This window comes from Camponotus floridanus, unplaced genomic scaffold, assembly GCF_003227725.1.
Source record: "Camponotus floridanus strain SB8 unplaced genomic scaffold, Cflo_v7.5 scaffold83, whole genome shotgun sequence".
In the NCBI taxonomy this organism is placed as follows: Eukaryota; Metazoa; Arthropoda; class Insecta; order Hymenoptera; family Formicidae; genus Camponotus; species Camponotus floridanus.
In genome coordinates this window covers 59,144-77,864 of record NW_020229853.1, presented here as the reverse complement: position 1 = coordinate 77,864, position 18,721 = coordinate 59,144, and the positions used below count along the sequence as shown (strand labels likewise).

The 18,721-nt window shown below is 28.8% G+C and overlaps 1 protein-coding gene across 10 annotated transcripts in view; it reads left to right on the top strand.

Annotated features, from left to right (window-relative positions):
* Window positions 1-18,721, top strand: part of LOC105248882 (cysteine protease ATG4B) — a 274,541-nt gene that overhangs the window by 235,305 nt on the left and 20,515 nt on the right. For 5 of the 10 annotated variants that reach the window (XR_003123634.1, XM_025414545.1, XM_025414551.1 and 2 more), the window contains one exon: window positions 14,674-14,775. The exons of 3 other annotated variants lie outside the window; for them this stretch is intronic. Coding sequence is in view for 6 of the 7 variants with exons in the window: in XM_025414545.1 (XP_025270330.1) it covers window positions 14,674-14,775 (102 nt within the window). In the remaining variant the exon portion in view is untranslated. Of the gene's footprint in view, window positions 1-14,673; window positions 14,776-15,167; window positions 15,710-18,721 lie in introns of those variants that run through there. 2 more of the 10 variants (XM_025414550.1, XM_025414549.1) reach the window with 1 other exon arrangement.

Here is an 18,721-nt window from a genome sequence, read left to right as displayed (position 1 = left end):
CTCCTTTTGAATACTAACAGCCGCATTCGCCGACTTCGAATGATTGTTTTGACTGTTCTCCTTCCTTTACTCGTTTATTGCCAAAACCATCGCACTTATGACACTGAATCTTGAATTCGATGGTTTGACCGATCTGTCTTTTCTTACTGAGATCCATGCGTTTAACCTCTTCATCCATCAAACGATTCTTGACAAAGCCGATAGTTAAGTTTTCTGCCGATTTTTAATCGGGTTTTAATTGCTGTAACCACGTGATTATATTCAGCCGGCATGGTGAGGAGAAGATGGCAGACCAAATCTGTCTCTTCAAGTTTGGCGCCTGTCGCATGCAATTCCCGAATCACTTTGTCGAACGTCAAGAGATGATCTGATCGTTTTGCGATTTAGATGGAAATTCATTAACAGAAGTTTCTTCCGCAATAGCAATGACTCGCTATGCTTTTTTGTTCAAATGTCTCTGTTAATACCGACCAAATCTCGTGCGCACTGTCAAAGTTTTTTACGTATTCGGCTATCCGCGACACGTTGGATTATTTGAGAACAACACGGTCACGTTTTTCTAAATTTTTCAGTTTCGTTTCCTTTCACGCTTTTCCCGTGGCCGAGTCATTTTCCAAAAATTCGATCTTGCTGTAAAAAGGATATTTTACAAAATTTAGCAGATCAAGCTCGTTCAGCAGAGTCTCCATCCTGAACTTCCAATTTCCGACGTTAGTTCCATCGAAAAGAGGAATCTTGTACTTTTCCACATCCGCCATTTTGCGTTGTAGAGATGCTGGCACGAGACACTTGATGGTTCGAAATTAGATGCTTACCTGTGCTGAGCCCATAACCTGATAACTCTTGATGTTACTGAGATTGGGAAAGATAAAAGAGCCCGTCTGACTTTCGCGAGAACACCTTTTTTATTGAGTCTCAACCTTTTTACGCTAGAGCGTCTCCGTTCTCTCCGCTCACACTGGCGCGCGAACCCGCTTTGTTTACTTAGGCGCCCTCTGCCCAGAACATACATGGAAAATCAAAGTAAAAAGTAACCAAAGTAACTAGGATTAACTAGAAAAAGTCCTAGGCTGGGAACGTCTTAACACATGCGAAATGTTTTATGCTTAAGGGCCTATCCAGACAAACTTGCATAGGTACATATGCATAACATAAGACCATATGGACCAATGAGCATCGAGTATTAAATCGCTATATTGACTTACATAACATAATACTCGATGCTCATTGGTCCATATGGTCTTATGTTATGCATATGCACCTATGCAAGTTTGTCTGGATAGGTCCTAACAGATACCTTCGACCTCTATGGTGAATGTTAAATTCCTCGAAGATAAATAAGGAATCGTCAACAATGCATCGGAAATGAAGCTTCACCGTAGACTCCCATAAATCACCGAAATATGATGCTACTGGCAATATGAAGTGTCAAATATTATAATATAATGTTCGCTGGAGAATCTCCTTATAAGCTCCTTGTGTGTATCTACATTAAATAGAGCATATATCTTTCTCAATTGATTGTTTGCGAGTGGCGCTCGTTTGACCACGTTAATATTGATCACGTTGATATTGGTCACGTTAATATTGACCACGTTGATATTGATCATGTTGCGATTGACCACGGTTGATATTGACCACATATGTACACATACACATACGCGAGGAGTGCAAGTGGGCCCCTCTCCCCCATTTTTCCTGCCAGTAGGCAAGGTGGACAATCACAACGTGGTCAATATCAACGTGATCAATCGGGACCATGATCAATATTAACCGTGGTCAATATTAACGTGGTCAAATGGGACCAACGCTTTCATTGTTCGCGCTTACGAAATTAGTCCTATTATCGGAATACGTATGGATTAGCAATCCTCATTATGCTACGGGGGGTAAAGAAGGGTCTTATAGTATTATCGAATGGACAATCTATATCTTGGTTAATGCACCAAGTAAAATATATGCATATGTCTTTCACGCGTTTTAATTTTCGCGAATTACTAATCTTTAAAAAATTTTACGCATTACCATCTGCGGTGGCTCTTAATCGCTCTTTTCTCGAATTGTTGTTTAATACATTACAGAGCCTAATTTCTTTATCTACTTTTTATTTTTCTTCTTGAATATGTCTAAAATATTAATAGAAAAGTTAAAATTATATATTTGTTTTCAAATTATATATTGTATACAAATCCATAATTATTATATTCTATTTTAAGATGTTTTACATTTTTTGGTCAAAGTATGTAATAAGAAATAATTAAATTCCAAAATTTTATATTCAAATATAGCATTTTTTCAGCATATTAAACGAAAAAAGTAACATTTGTTTGTTCAAACTTAGTTGTCGGCAGACCAATTAAATATAATCTAATTTAATGTCAAATTAAATAATCTGATTAATCTGTAAGCAACCCATATAGCACAGAATATTGCAGAAATATCACAGCAATATTATTTTTCCATTGCAATATTGCAACAAAATATAGCACGAATATTATTGGAATATTATAGAGATATCACAGTAATATTAAAATGTCTGCGAAAATGAATCACAGTAATATAATGATGATAGATCACAATAATATTATCGTGATATTTGTTATAATATTTATGTAATATTATGAGGAGATAAGGATCGTTTATGAAGACCATAAACTGTTAACTAGAGTCGAAACCGATAAATTCAATCCCAATGAACAGTTTGTAGCGGTTATAGAACATCAAAGTAATAATTAATATAACAATTGTTATGTTAATCTATAATTAGTTCTATAATTGTGACAAACTGTGTTCATTATGGGATTGAATTTATTGGTTTCAGCCTAGTTAACAGTTTATGGCCTTCATAAATCAGCTTTTAAATTAGGAATATACTCTACAATGATACGCTATTCTAATAATTCTTTATTATTGTAATAATGTTATCTATTAATATAATCATTACTCTAATTATATTTGTAATATTATGTAGATCATTGATAAGTATTTGTAGATCATTTTAGTAAGAATAACATTTTCTTTTTTTATACTTAATTTGCGTAGTTCTATAATTAAAAATCAAAAATTAAATAAGTAAAAATAAAAAATTTTTTAATGTCAACTTCCACTCTTTTTATGTATGACTCACCAATTAAATAATCAATTTTTTCATTATTTATTAGAAATTTGATGTAATCTATATCTGTTGAAATATCTTTAATGTAAGATACTTTGATGGAGATATCCTTTTCTTGTATAATTGTATCAACATTTTGTTTTGCCAACATTGTGCTATCTATTGAAATATCTTTAGTATTTTTTTGTACAATTATATCAACATCATGTTTTGTCAACATTGCATTATCTATAATGAAAATTGAGAAAAAAAATAATTATATCATAATAAAACAAAAAGTGTTATACATGACAAATTAACGAAGTTAGAAATGCACTGATTATAGTATATTACAATATATATAGTAACTTGTAAATATACTGTATAATAAACATAAATTATAAACATTATAAACATTATAAACATAAATACCATTATTTTCGATACTAGTAGATGATGATCTGGCGATCTTGAATGCTAAAAGAAACTTTGGATATATTATACATTGGATTTAATTACTTTTTTTGCACTTTCAATCCTTTTGCATTTCTTTTTTGATAGGATATTCTTCAATATCTGTATCTTCACTTGATTGAACATCTTCAATATCTGGATCTTCACTTGATTGAACATCTTCAATATATGTATCTTCACTTGATTGAACATGACGTGCACGATATTTTCTAGTTATTTTTGCATTTGCTGAATCACTAATATCAATTAGCTGTTCTGCTAAGGATACTTTCTTCACAGTATTGTCATAATCAGCTATAATAAAATAAATGTTTTCACACAAGTTATATTATAATAACTTTATACATATTATAAAAACATATTATAAAATTATTATTATATTATCTTACATGCAGTTCCAAAAATCTATATGACATTTAAAAATTCCCAATTTTCATTAGGTTCTTCTCTTTTCGAGATAGCTTTCAAAATTTTTCTTTCATTATATGGAGGCCAATAGCATTTTTTCTTATCTGCACTTAACCAAATAGTCGGAATACCAAATATTCCATCATTAAATTTAACAATTGAATATATATTACAGTTTGTTTTTTTATTAATTATATTGTATTAAAAAGAAGATCTGAAAAAATATTTGCAGAAACAAGTTTGACAAGAAATACATATTACTATATGTTATTCTTATTTATAATTTTTGCAAACATTTTTATTTTACAACTTTTAATGAATTCGTTTTCCAAGCATTAAAATATATTAATTAAATTTCAAAAAAATTGGTAAAAAAATGTGAAAATATACAGGGTGTATCAGAGCGACCGTATCAGGCTGGTATTTCGAAAAATACGCATTTACTTGAAAAATGTTCCGAACAAAAGTTGTAGGACTTTAAGGGGCGCATTACATAGCATGATTAGTGTGACCTTGGATAGTGTTGTTAAGGACACGGAAAAATCAATTAAAAGTTTTTAAATGGAAACCCCTATTTCTGATTGTATATTCTTATAGCTGACCTCGAGAGCTTTCCAAAACACTATAATAAAGTTAGTTTTCATTAAGTACTTTCCGAATTATGAGGCTTGAAATCATTTCTTAATTTTACATAAATCGTAAAATATCTTGTAAAATATTCATTTTTCGATTATCTTACCTTAATAATTTTATGTATAAAATAATGAGAGGAATCAATTGGTGTAAAGAAAAAACATAGTTGTTAATAAAAAAAAATATATAATTTGCAATTAACAATTACATTTTTTTTTTTTAAACAATTATGTGTTTTCTTTACACCAATTGATTCTTCTCATTATTTTGTACATAAAAGTATTAAGGTAAGATAATCGAAAAATGAATATTTTACAAGATATTTTACGATTTATGTAAAATTAAGAAATGATTTTAAGCCTCATAATTCGGAAAGTACTTAATGAAAACTAACTTTATTATAGTGTTTTGGAAAGCTCTCGAGGTCAGCTATAAGAATATACAATCAAAAATAGGGGTTTCCATTTAAAAACTTTTAATTGATTTTTCCGTGTCCTTAACAACACTATCCAAGATCACACTAACCATGCTATGTAATGCGCCCCTTAAAGTCCTACAACTTTTGTTCGGAACATTTTTCAAGTAAATGCGTATTTTTCGGAATGCCAGCCTGATACGGTCGCTCTGATACACCCTGTATCTGCACAAAAATTTGTATAAGCGCATAAACATAGAGAAATTGATTGATTTATTTTCTTATATATGTATTTATACGAACTGATCAATTTTTTTCTGATTTTGTGCTTATGCAAATTTGTGTAAATATACTCTTATATATACTGTAAATATATATCTACTACGATTTTATCTTTTATATATTTTTATTGTTATGAGGAACATATTGTACTTATATAAATAAAATAAAACATAACCATATACATTTAAGTAAATCACAGATATTACGTCCTGTCTGGCCGAAAATAATATATAATTTTCTTTTCACTGTATATCGTATAATATTATTGCAATTATTTAGCACTAAATTTTTACATATGTAATTATTTTGACAACAAAAGAACAAAAAATCAAGCTGTATAAAAAGATACTTTTATAACCTCAATCGCGTATAACTGCTATGTTTCGCCGAGAGCCAGTGACGTAATATAGAGGAAAATTCCTATCCAGTCAGTGTTATATAAACATAATTTGATACGAGTCGCTTTTTTGTAAATTTTGGAATAAATAAATATAAAAAATAATAATAAATCAAATTTAATAATATATGTATGTTCCAAATTGAATTATATGTACAAGTTTACTTGAGTAATAATAAAAAATATATTTCTAATAAAACAATATTTTCTCTAAAATATTTTATGTATACTCTAATGCGATATATAACATTTCAAAAATCAAAGTAATGTCAAATGACATTTTAATACTGTCTTATTCTGTCAATAAAAATGTCATTAAAACATCATTTGATCCCAATAAGCAAAATGTAAGCAGTATGTCGACAGACTGGCAACAGATTTGATCAAACCATGTCAGCAGAATGACATCTACTGCGTCCTCATTCTGCTTCTAATCTGCTAGCAGAACCTGCTCACAGAATCGGATATCAGATTGTCGGCAGAAACTGACCAGGATCTGCTATCAATGCTAACATGACTTGATGTCAGACTGTTAGCAGAAATCGAACAGGATCTGCGCGTGCAATTTGATGTTAGATTGTCCGCAGAAACCGAACAGAATCTGCGGATGCAACCTGATGGCAAATGGACAGTAGAAATTTCACAAGATTTGCACTTTTATTAATATTATATAAATGCAACAAAATTGATTATTACAGGTGCTAAATAACAATATTATCGGCAAGTTAATTAGAATTTTCTTATAGAAAATGACATATATGTAATATGTTATATCATAGTTATATTTCATATAGCGAAGGACTAATTTCAATTCTATTTAATTAAATTAATAATAAAGTAAATGTAACTTGTAAAACTTGAGATGTAATTTATTTAGAATTAAATTCTTGCTTTATGCCTCAAATAGCCAGTGCATGAATAATTTTCCATATATTATATTGATTCCAATCAGTTTAATATTCTGAATTCTGACTCTCATTTGCTTGTATCAGATATCAGAAATTAAAGTGAAAAATTAAAATGATAATTACTATATTTTTAGTCTTTTATTCATATTCGTGACTTTATATATATTTCTGACAGAAATTCAATTACGAGAAAGTACAGCTCACGTAGCGGTAAGTGAAAGAACTATCGAATCATGCAAATCCTGTTCCATTTCTGCCATCAATCTGCTATCAGAGATTGTATGCGCAGATCCTGTTCGATTTTTGCCGACAATCTGTTGTCAAATTGCATCGCACAGATCCTGTTCAATTTCTGCCACCAATCTGCCACTAAGTTATGCCGGCAGAATCTGTTCGATTTTTGCTGCCAATCTGGTAACTGATTATGTTAACAAGCTTTGTTATATTTCTGTTGACATTCTGGCGACATCACATGATATATCAGAACCTGCATCGATTCTGTAATCTTTCTGTCGACAACAATTTCTAACAGATTCCCTGATAAGATCTGCTTTAGCAGACTTGGCTATTGGGGATATCACTTTCCTACTGAAAATGTGATATATTACAATAATATAACTATAATATTTCAATGTATATAATATTTATAAACGTGTAATATGTTAGTAATATTTCTGCAATATTTTCTTAAAATATGTAATATTTCTGACATATTGCAATATTTCTGTGATATTACTGCTATATCACATGCTATATAGGAATTATGATGTTCCTAATAAAGAAAATATACATACTTGTCTCTTTGCATTCTTACAGTAGCTTGAGAAAGCCATTTTGATGTATTCTGCAAAGTCATTGTCTGTCAGTTCATTATGTTTTATATGAACAGCTTCTGTAATAGACATACATAAGTGATTTTTAATATAAATTATAAATATTTTCTGATAAATATATATATATTTTAGATAAATCTTAAAGGGATTTCTAAATGGACCTCACATGAACTAACCAAGTTAATCTAAAATTATATTAAAAAGAACTTACGTATGATCATTTTAGAAAGATTTAAATCTTTAAAACTACGCTTATTTTTTCTTCCTATCCAGCTTAACTTTTGAGCTAAAGTATCTATCATTACTTTTCTCATAATAATTCGTATCATAGCATGTGCATTAACTCCACCAACAAGTTTAAAAAAGTTAAGTTAAAAAAAAATAAACAATGTTAACAATAATATTGAATTAATACAGATTTTGTATAATAATTAATGACTTAAATTCGCGTAAATAAATTTAGCTTTTTTTCCTTTAACAATATGTTATAGAAATATGTCATTCATGAATTAATGATAAGAAGTGTAAACAAAGATAATATTAAAGTGTTATATCATTCTATAGAAAAAACATTAACATTTATAATAATATAATAAAAATAAGAAATCTTTATCACATACAACTTTATCTTTAAATTTGATTTCTTATTGATTTTCAAAGGATATTAATTCAGTAAGTGTAGAAATCGGGAAATGAATACCGCATTCTTGGCTATCATAAATATGGCAGAAAAATTGCATTTTCTCTTCTAGCATATTAATTTTGTTTTCTATATTGTCTAATTTATATAATATTTTGTTCAATTTTCCTATTATCTGTTTCTTGAACTCTAAAATAAATATATATTATTTAACAAATGTTGCCATTTACTGCTAACAATAAGTATCATACAATAATTATACTTTTTTAACTACAGGATCTTTTGGTAAAATATAAATATAACAATAATTAATTTTTATAATAAATACCATAGCATACAAATCTTTCTCGATATTTTCAAAAGAATCTTGCATATGAAGATATTTTATATTATTCGTAGCAATTTGCTTCTTGCTATTATTATCTAAAAAATGATTAATAATTTTTATTATAAGTGTCATATATAGTATTTATAAATTTTAATTATAATTCACCATTACTGTTTATAGGATTAATAACATTTTTTTCATATAAAATATTTATAATGTCTTGTATAGGCTGGTCAATGACTTTATTCGTTGATATAAAATTCCCTCTGTCAGGAAAAGGAGGCAGGATTATATTTCGTCTTATATTTAATTTATTTTCTTTATTCTTTAAACTTTAGATATCTTCTTCTTCTGAAGAAAATAATGATATTTTTATTTTAGCTTTCATACGTCTTTGCTGTTACGTCTGCATTTTTTTGTTCTCTTAAATCATCTGATAAGTCCCAGTGTCATCTATATTTGACGTGTCTTACGCTACACTTAATTTTTGTAAACTTTGTTTATAAGAATCTAAATCAATTAAATAGAAAAATGCATACAACAATTACATATATTAAATGATAATTTATATAAATAAATTTCTCTTACTTGCTCCACCAAAAATTCTTTTTATTAATAGCTCCTCCTAATCAGCCTTTTCTCGAGGCATCTCTCTTGCTATTATAGCTTTGTTAATACGGTATTTAGTTTTCATATGACTAGGCCATATACATGATAATTTATCAGCATTATACCATACTGAGGATATAACTTGTAGCCCGTCATGAAATTCCACTTATCCATTTTTATCATATTTTTCTACGATGTGAAATACTTCGTGACATCATGTGTAGTTTACATTATTGAAAGAAATTATCTAACACACATAATTATATTGTATGATAAGAGAAAATATTGCAAATATATTTGGATGATTTCCAAAAGGAATTTTCCTAATTTACCTAATAAATCTGTAATTGGCCATGAAAATATGCTATCATTATTTACTGTCATTACTTTTATATTAAGATCACTGGATTTGTATGGTGATTCATATACATCTTTTATATATTTAAGTTTCTTATCAATAAGAAAAAAATTTTCATTTTTTTGTACTATATTCAAAATTAAAACATATTGACCGCTTTTCAAAAGACAACAGTTATTATTCTGACTTTTACAACTTATATTAAATTTTTCATTTGACATCATCAAATATTGCGATTGAATATCATAATTATCTGGTACTGGACCATTGTTATGTAAATATTTATATGAATTTAATGTTTTATTATTAATATTTAAGAGAAAAGAATTACAATTTTTCAATTTCATTATATCTTTTATATAGTTGTTGCAGCGGTTTTTCATGTTTACGTAATCGTTTTTTGATCGATATAATCTGTATCATGTAGTTTTCAAAGCGAAAGGCACTAAAATTATCTAACGAACCATATGTTTTTACGTCGAAACATAAATGTAATAAGTTATATATATTATGCGACATGTATTGTTTACCATATAAAATTTTAAATGACATGACAAAATGATTAAGTATAGATTCAACAAAATTGATTAGTTCCTCATTCACATCTGAACGATAAGAATTGTAATAGCTATATGCAGCGTGAGAAAATGAAAAAAATATGTCTTGCTTTAATACGTGTCTCAATACAACAAGTCCTGTGTATAATAAAAAATTTCTAAACTCTGCTGCTTTCCATTGTTTAACATCTTTTAACGATCTAGATTTTCTAACAAAATCATTCGATGTTGTATTTTTCAGCAAAATTAACAAATGTGATATTAATGTATCTGATACTTAAGCGTATATGAAGTGGACCTTTTATCCAAAAAAGAATCATTTTTTAACAACGCCTAAACATATAAGATGCATATAATCTAGTGGTGTGTTATTTATAGGTAAAAATCCAGGAATATTGTTTAAGATAGAATACCCAATCTGAAAATCTCGATAACCATTAACGGAAAATAGATCATTTTTCCTACAAGGATATAATGTTTTTCTATATGGAAAGCAAACTCTATCATTTATACATTTTCCTTTAATTACACATTTCGTACAACTGTAAAATCCAGTATGACCTTTTATACATAACACAAAAGATTTAGCGGATGCATCACAAATTAAAGCAAACAATCTGATTTTGATTACATTTTCATTATAAATATAACCATTATTAATAAAATTAATTAAATCATCGACTAAGGATTACAGGAAAACATTAGAATCTGTGGGTTTTTTGTAACCAAAATATGCACCAACAAGATATACTGTCTTATTTATTGTATTTGAACATAAAATAGTCCATAATGACGCTTGAGAAGATTTTGCTAATGGCAAATCAATATTAATAAGTAAATTAACATATTATTATCTTTTAACGTATTATTATCTTTCAATAGCATTTTTTGAATAATGTCATTCAAACCGAAATAAAAATATTTTCCTTCACATATTTTTAAAATATGGGTTTGTCTTGGAGTTTTTAATAATGTTCGTGTGTCTGCAGGTAGATTATGCGAAGTATGTTGCTTCAAAATTTTTAACAATGCATTACAAGCTGTGTGAGAAATATTGTGTGATACAGCCCATGTAGCTAATGCTTTATTTAATTCATTATCATTATTAGCATTATGTTTATGTGTTTCATTTATAACAGATTTATCATTATCATTATTATTATCATTATTAAAATCTTCTGAAGGTGTAACATTGACATATATGTCATTAATCATATCATTAACACTGTTTGTATTACATGAAGAAACTTCTTCATCAGAGATTTTACGCAATTCTACATTTGAAGTCTGTTTAGAAGTATTAATGGTATGCCATTCTAAAATTTCTCTAGATGATCCTGCAATATCTATATTTGTTTGATTTGCAATAATTCGTCTAGCATGGCGTTTTGAAATAAATTTTCTTTTATGTGTATTATTCATATTTCTTACAATAAGTAAAAACTACACAAATTGTATTGGAAAAGATTTAAAAAAACATTTAGAAAATATTTACAAGAAATTAAAATATAAATGTATTTATAGAAACATATCTGAAATAAAAACAAAGTTCTAACGGTCGTATTTTCGGACGTTTTTTCGCAGCGCGGATAGATCGCCGGTGCAAAGTTCTTTGAATGAAAATACGCGGTGTTCAGTTTAATTGTGTTTATTCAAATGATATATGTATATAGCATTCATATATCTATATCCACTAATTGTAAGTAGCTACCAGAAATATCCACTAGATGTGACACATGTTATCCACATATCTACATTCACATACAAAAAATACAAGCCACTAAATTTTAGCACAATTTTTGAACATCCTTCAATAACAATAAATTAGCGAAAAATTATCGTATTAAGATGAAAAATTTCAATTACAAAAAATATTTTACAAAAAATATTTTAAAATGACGGATGTTGAAGATAGACTTTGAGAAATGAGAAACAAATTTTTTTTAAATTGCTGCATTGCTCAGGAAAATCGACCTCTGATGCAAAAATGTTTTTAAACTTATTTATTTCTTAACAAATCCATATTTTAATAAATTATTTTTGATTTCTTTTTTGATAAAGTTACACCGTTTTGAAGAAAATGTTATAAAATGAAAATTTCCTTGTAAAATCTGCAGTTCAGAAACAAATTATCATGGAAAACTTTTTCAAAAAAGAAATTAAAGTGTAACTCGATCCAAGATGCGGTAGAAACGGTAAGATTCAAATCTCAAAACGATATAACTTTATCAAAAAAGAACGTAAAATTGATTAAAGAAAATTAATTAAAATATGAATTTATTAGGAAATAAATGAGCTTAAAAGCCCATACATTTTTGTACCAGGAAAAAATTTTTGTAAAATTTTTGTACCAGTAAATCATTTAAACATTTTTACCAGTAAAACATTTTTTGCAAATTTGGTTTTTTTAGTTTTTAAGAAGACTGTTTAATTTGAGCTTTATTTCATATTGTAAAATTGGTTAATTTGTAGGCCAAGATATAAGTAGACGATTAAAACGCGAGCAAACCAAAGATCGTGATAAATTATTTATTTAAATATATAATCAGATCTTTAAACACATCACGACATTCAAAAAGTCAGAGACAAATATTGATTAAATATAAATAACTCATAACTAAGAAGAAAGAGATTTAATAGCTTAGTTCATAGCAAATGCTTGACTAACTAATAGAATAACGTCAAATTCATATCTTATACGGTGATATCATGGAAAACTGATTTATTGCCATTAAAAGATGTTAAAAAATTTTGCTAAAATTTAATAGCCCGTTTTCCTGAGTGTAAATGTATATTCACCAAGTAACTATCAAAGATATCCAATGGATATTCATATATTTCTACGCCTTGCCGCTAGTTGGCGAAAAGGAAAACGCCTAACTCGAAAGTGAGATCCATCTAAGTAAGACAGTATATAAGACCGCGGTACTGGTCTCACGAATCATGACTTATCGGTCAAAGAGCGCATTAGTTCGAAGACTGTTATATGTATTTCTTATTTTGTGAGAGGAGCCCCAGAGCTCCAAAAATTAACCAGACGGTTAATTTTTTTGATGGCAAATTCCATCATATGTATCATAGAAGATAGAATAAATATCCACACAAAAATATCAATACATAATAGTAAATATATCTATATTAATAGATATGGTTGTTCGGAGAGTAATTTTGTTTTTTTTTTTATGAAAATGAAAGACGATTTTCTTATAGTGAATAAATATTTTATTGAATTATATATATTGTCCATTCTGGTCCAATACCTTTTGCCATCTTTCTGGCAGTAGCATGATTCCACGCTCATAAAATTTTTGTTCTTTGCTGGCAAAAAACTGATCCAGGTGATTTTTGACCTCCTCCATTTGAAGTAAAGGTTTTACCGTCTAAAAAATTTTGTAGAGACCGGAACAAATAATAATCAGAAGGTGCCAGATCTGGAGAATATGGTGGGTGTGGCAGTATATCCCATCCAAGCTGTAAAAGCTTTTGGCGAGTTACCAAACTTGTATGAGGTCTCGCATTATCTTGGTGGAACACTACACCTTTTCTATTGATCAATTCTGGCCTTTTCTGTTTAAGTGAATCATTCAATTTGTCCAGCTGATGACAGTACACTTCAGAATTGATCGTTGTGTTGTCCGGTAGAAGCTCAAAAAAAACGATTCCTTTGAAATCCCACCAAACAGATAGCATCACCTTTTTTGATGAATATCGGCTTTCAAAGTGCTTTGAGCCGGTTCATCTTTTTTACTCCATGATCTCTTACGTTTAACATTGTTGTAGACAACCCATTTCTCGTCCCCAGTGATGATGCGCTTAAAAAATGGATCATTTTCTTGACGTTTGAGAAGCAAATCACAAACGTCAACGCGACGGCACAAATTTCTTTCCGTAAGAACATGAGAAACCCATATGTCGAGCTTTGAGATTAAACCTAGGCGTTTCAAATGATCATAAACGGTCGAATTCGATAAATTTAATCTCTCAGCGATCTCACGAGTTGTTATTCGCCGGTTTGCATCAATTAATGCCTTTTTTTGTGTCTTCATCAGCTTCAACTGACCAGAACGTGGTGCATCTTCAACATCAAAATTGCCGGATCGAAATTTTGCAAACCAGTTTTGGCACTGGCATTCTGTCAATACATCTTCTCCATACACATCGGATAATTTTTTTCTTGCTTGAACAGCATTTTTACCTTTTCGATAGTAAAAAAGTAAAATATGCCGAAAATGTTGCTTTTCACTTTCCATATTTGAAAGGGCACCAACCAAAAACTACTGCGTAGAATCAATCGAACTTTTTCACAAGCAAGCCTATATCAGCTGTCAAGATATATAATGATTATGCGGCTTAAGTGTGAAGTTGGCTGTGAAAAAATACAATTAAGTCCTCTGTTGGGAAAAAACGAAATTACTTTCCGAACAACCTAGATATCCACTGAATGTTGTAAAAATATCTACAGGATATTGATTTACACATCCTGTAGATATCTATGAAACTTCGAATTGTGAACATTTGGATATCTATAGCATCTGTAATGACTGTTTTTCGTATATTCATGGATATCCTTGTCTATAATGGATATCTAGTGGATATCTAATACTAATTATTTTCCGTATGGGAAAGAGCTTGAAGAGTTTTATAAAATTAACATTTTTAATATAAAGAAGTTAAATATTAGTAGATTTATTTAAACTAGAGAAAATTTATTACATAGATGTAATTCTCTCTGTGCAGTTGTGGACTTTGAACACGTTGAGCGTCAGTATGACACATCTGATGAAGACTTTGAACTGCTTGGTTGACGTCTACCTAAACTACCTAATATTACAACAAAATGTGAGATAATAGTTGATTATTATTAATTGATTATTAATTGATTAATTGATTAGTATAATGATATAATATTGTTAGAGTCAATTTGTATTTTTGATTATTGTGATGCTAAATTTCATATATGCGCGCGAGTGTATGTAAATAATATTCTAAATTTATTGCTGCTAATAACAAATTCCTGATGCTATTTTGGACAGAAATCTTGTAATTCGATTATCCGTATTACATCATACTAGTGTATATTACAGATTATATAAAATATTTAAATATGCAATGATATAATATATGTGAACCTTTCAGGATAAAATATTAATATATGTTCTGTTAAATAAAATGAATATGCCAGAATTGGATTTTAATTATTTTAAATGTTTATATTATTTTTTTTTAATTAGGTAACTTTATATAGTGCGGATAATCGAATTCATTAATACAGAAATATGAAAGATATAATATATAGAAAGCAAATAATATGATTTTGATAACAGAAGAGAAGAATGAGGATAATAATAAAAAGATTAAAGAGATTCACATAGAAAAAAATATGTGTGACATCTAAATGAAGATCAATGTGGAGAAGATAAAAGATGGTATGATATTTAAAAAGAAAAATAAGAAGAAAAATAAAATAAACTGAAGTTAGGAGGAAAAGAAGATAGAAAAAAATGAAATGAATAAAATATTTTGAATACATGTTTTAATCAAAAAGCATAACATATAAGAAACAGACTTGAGAAAGGAGATGACAGCTATGAGATAAATATAAAGCATAAAAAAAGAATGTTTCAAAAAGATACAAAGAGAATTTAAAACACAAAGACATTATAATTGTTTAGCATTTTAATTGGCATGGTATTAAAATACGAAGCGGAAAGAATGTGAGAATGTAGAAAAAGAAGAGGAATAGAAAGAGTAAAGAAAAAATAAGACTTGGAGATGAAAAATGTCAAATATATATATACATATAATAAAGGAGGAAATATATAAAAATAAGTTGCGAAATATATAGAAATAAGTTGCGAAATAAAGTACCAAAAAGGAAATTTGCTGTAATTAGAATTAAAAAAAGATTAAAAGACAAAAAAGATGAGAAATTAACAAGAGTTAGAGAATTTGAAACAAAAAAATTGGAAAAGAGATTATATAGGAAACCTAATGAGATAGAAAGTGGAAATAAATGAAATTTTTAAAAAGAGAAATATGTAAAGTACGCGCATGCGTGCGGACGTGCGTGTGTGTGCATTTGCGCGTGCATGTGTGTGTGTGTGTGTGTGTGTGTGTGTGTGGAAAAAGAAAAAAAATTTAAAGTATGAAAACATTCTCCATTTTTTTCTTTTACAACTTTATTTTTATATCTTATATCATTTTATGATAAATCATTATATTAACCCATTAACGACCAGAAACCCATGATTTTTTGCCTATCTTTGAGCATTATCTCAATAAGAGTGACGAGGAATTCTTTAATGAAAACCATGTTTCCTTCTAAAATCAGGTGCGCTTTTTAGATTGGCGTAGTCAAAATTTCATTTTCATGCTCCAGAAAAACAATATGGCGGATTTTAAGTGAAAAGGTACCGAAAAATTGAAATTTTTTTTTTCATATTTTTTTTTCGAATGATTTCGGTTTGGAAATTCAGTTCTAACTGTGCACGTTGGTGTACGTTATAGTTGAAGATTTAGAAAAAATTTTTTCTCCAAACTTACACACACGGCAACCTTTCCAAAATGGTGGATTTTGCATAAAATTCTGTAAAATATAGGTTTTTCTTAAATCTTTCTCTAAAAATCAACGAAGTATGTATTTTTCTCCATTCAAAATGGATTTTTTCAATAAACAGTGCCCTACCGAACATGCACCAATAAATTGGATATCCTCAAAGATGGCAGATCTAATATGGCGGCTTCAAAACCATAAAAATTATAGATTTTTTCGTAATTAACGACGCACAAGAGTCCTGCAACAAGCAATTCTGAACGTAGTTTCATATTTTTATGACTTCTAAATCCAAATCTAATGATCAAATTCCCAATTTCCCAAATTCAAGATGGCGGATCCAATATGATGGATGTAAATTGAAAAAAATCAGAATTCATGGATGAAAAAAATACTGTTGTATTCCACATAAAATTTGTAAATGAAAGTATTCCGGTCAATTTTCGTGTTAGATGCGTTGTTTCTGAGGAAAGAATTTGTAAACTCCTGAAATTATTGGTACATGTTCGGTAGGGTACTGTTTATTGAAAAAATCCATTTTGAATAGAGAAACATACATACTTCGTTGATTTTTAGAGAAAGATTTAAGAAAAACCTATATTTTACAGAATTTTATGCAAAATCCGCCATTTTGGAAAGGTGCAGTGTGTGTAAGTTTGGGGAAAAAATTTTTTCAAAAACTTCAACTCTAACGTGCACCAACGTGCACAGTTAGAACTGAATTTCAATACCGAAACCATTCGAAAAAAAAATATGAAAAGAAAAAATTTTCAATTTTTCGGTACCTTTTCACTTAAAATCCGCCATATTGTTTTTCTGGAGCATGAAAATGAAATTTTGACCACGCTAATCGAAAGAACACACCTGATTTTAGAAGGAAACATGGTTTTGATTAAAGAATTTCTCGTCACTTCTATTAAGAATAATGCTCAAAGATAGGCAAAAATCATGGGTAGTTAATGGGTTAAATCATTTTATTACAAAGTATAAATAATCTCTGGATTATCTACAAAATATAGAAAGGAAAATGCAAAAAAAGAGAAATAGAGAAAAATTAGAAAGTATGAGATGTAAAGATGAATGTAAAGGAAAAGGGAATACCGGATAAGATAAAAAAGGTTTGCAATTTAAAGATTAGGGAATGAAATATAGGAAAAATGATAAAGAAAAAAGAGAAAAAGAAATAAATAAATAAAGTATTTGGAGAAAACGAAGGAAAATATGAGATATGTAGAATGGAACACAAAAATTTTAATAGAAATATTGACAGAATAAGGAAAATATATTAGAAGAGAAGAAAGAAAAAAAGGAATAAAAGTAGTTGAAAGGAAAGAAGATTAACAATAACAACGAATAGATAGGAAATAGAATAAGAAAGGAAGAAAATAGGAAAGAAAATAATAAAAAGAGAGAGGAAAGAGATAGATAGAGAGAGAGGGGGGAGGAGGAGAGGAATAAAATCGAAAGTAGAAGTCTAATAGGTTAAGTTCAACAGGTAATTATAATAGAGTCTCTATTAGTTGAATCTTTATTATTTTGATTTCCTCTGCGTACGTACTTTCATCAAACTAATATCATACTATTTCCACATCATACAGACATATCACGTAATAGTGCGTCGCAACACTTACAATCACACGATCAAGCGAAAATCAGTACTGATAGTTTTGTTTATACAATTGTGTGCCATTACTTCTCGCAAGTGTATCACTATTGAATAATTTCACGCTATAGTAAAGAAATTCAGTTTGTTTTCCTTTCCAAGAATTTTCTGCACTTTCAGTCCTTTGAGACAAACTCTGGAGGCTTTACTGTACTTTCAGTAGCAGAAAAAAAAGAATAGTGTATGTGCATGGATATAATAAAAAAAATTAAATAGATATAAGAATAGAAATAAGTAGCATAGCTGTAAGATAGATTATAAGCAAGAATTGTAATTTTTAGGAAGTCAATAAATATCATTATCTACAAATGGAAAGACATTTGAAAAATATCAATCAGTTTACCTAAAACTCGCACTTTAGGCACAATATACTATACAATAATACAAGTGATATCAAAATCACTTTCAAAAAATTTTGTACACAATGATATTGAAATATAAAGTTTAAATATCGCGGGCTATAAAGCCCCTTGCACAATGTTAAGCAACAGGCAATAGAAATAATAGAAACTATTTACCAATAAGTGCGCGGAACAGAAAATATTCACCAATAGGAACAGAGAATAGAT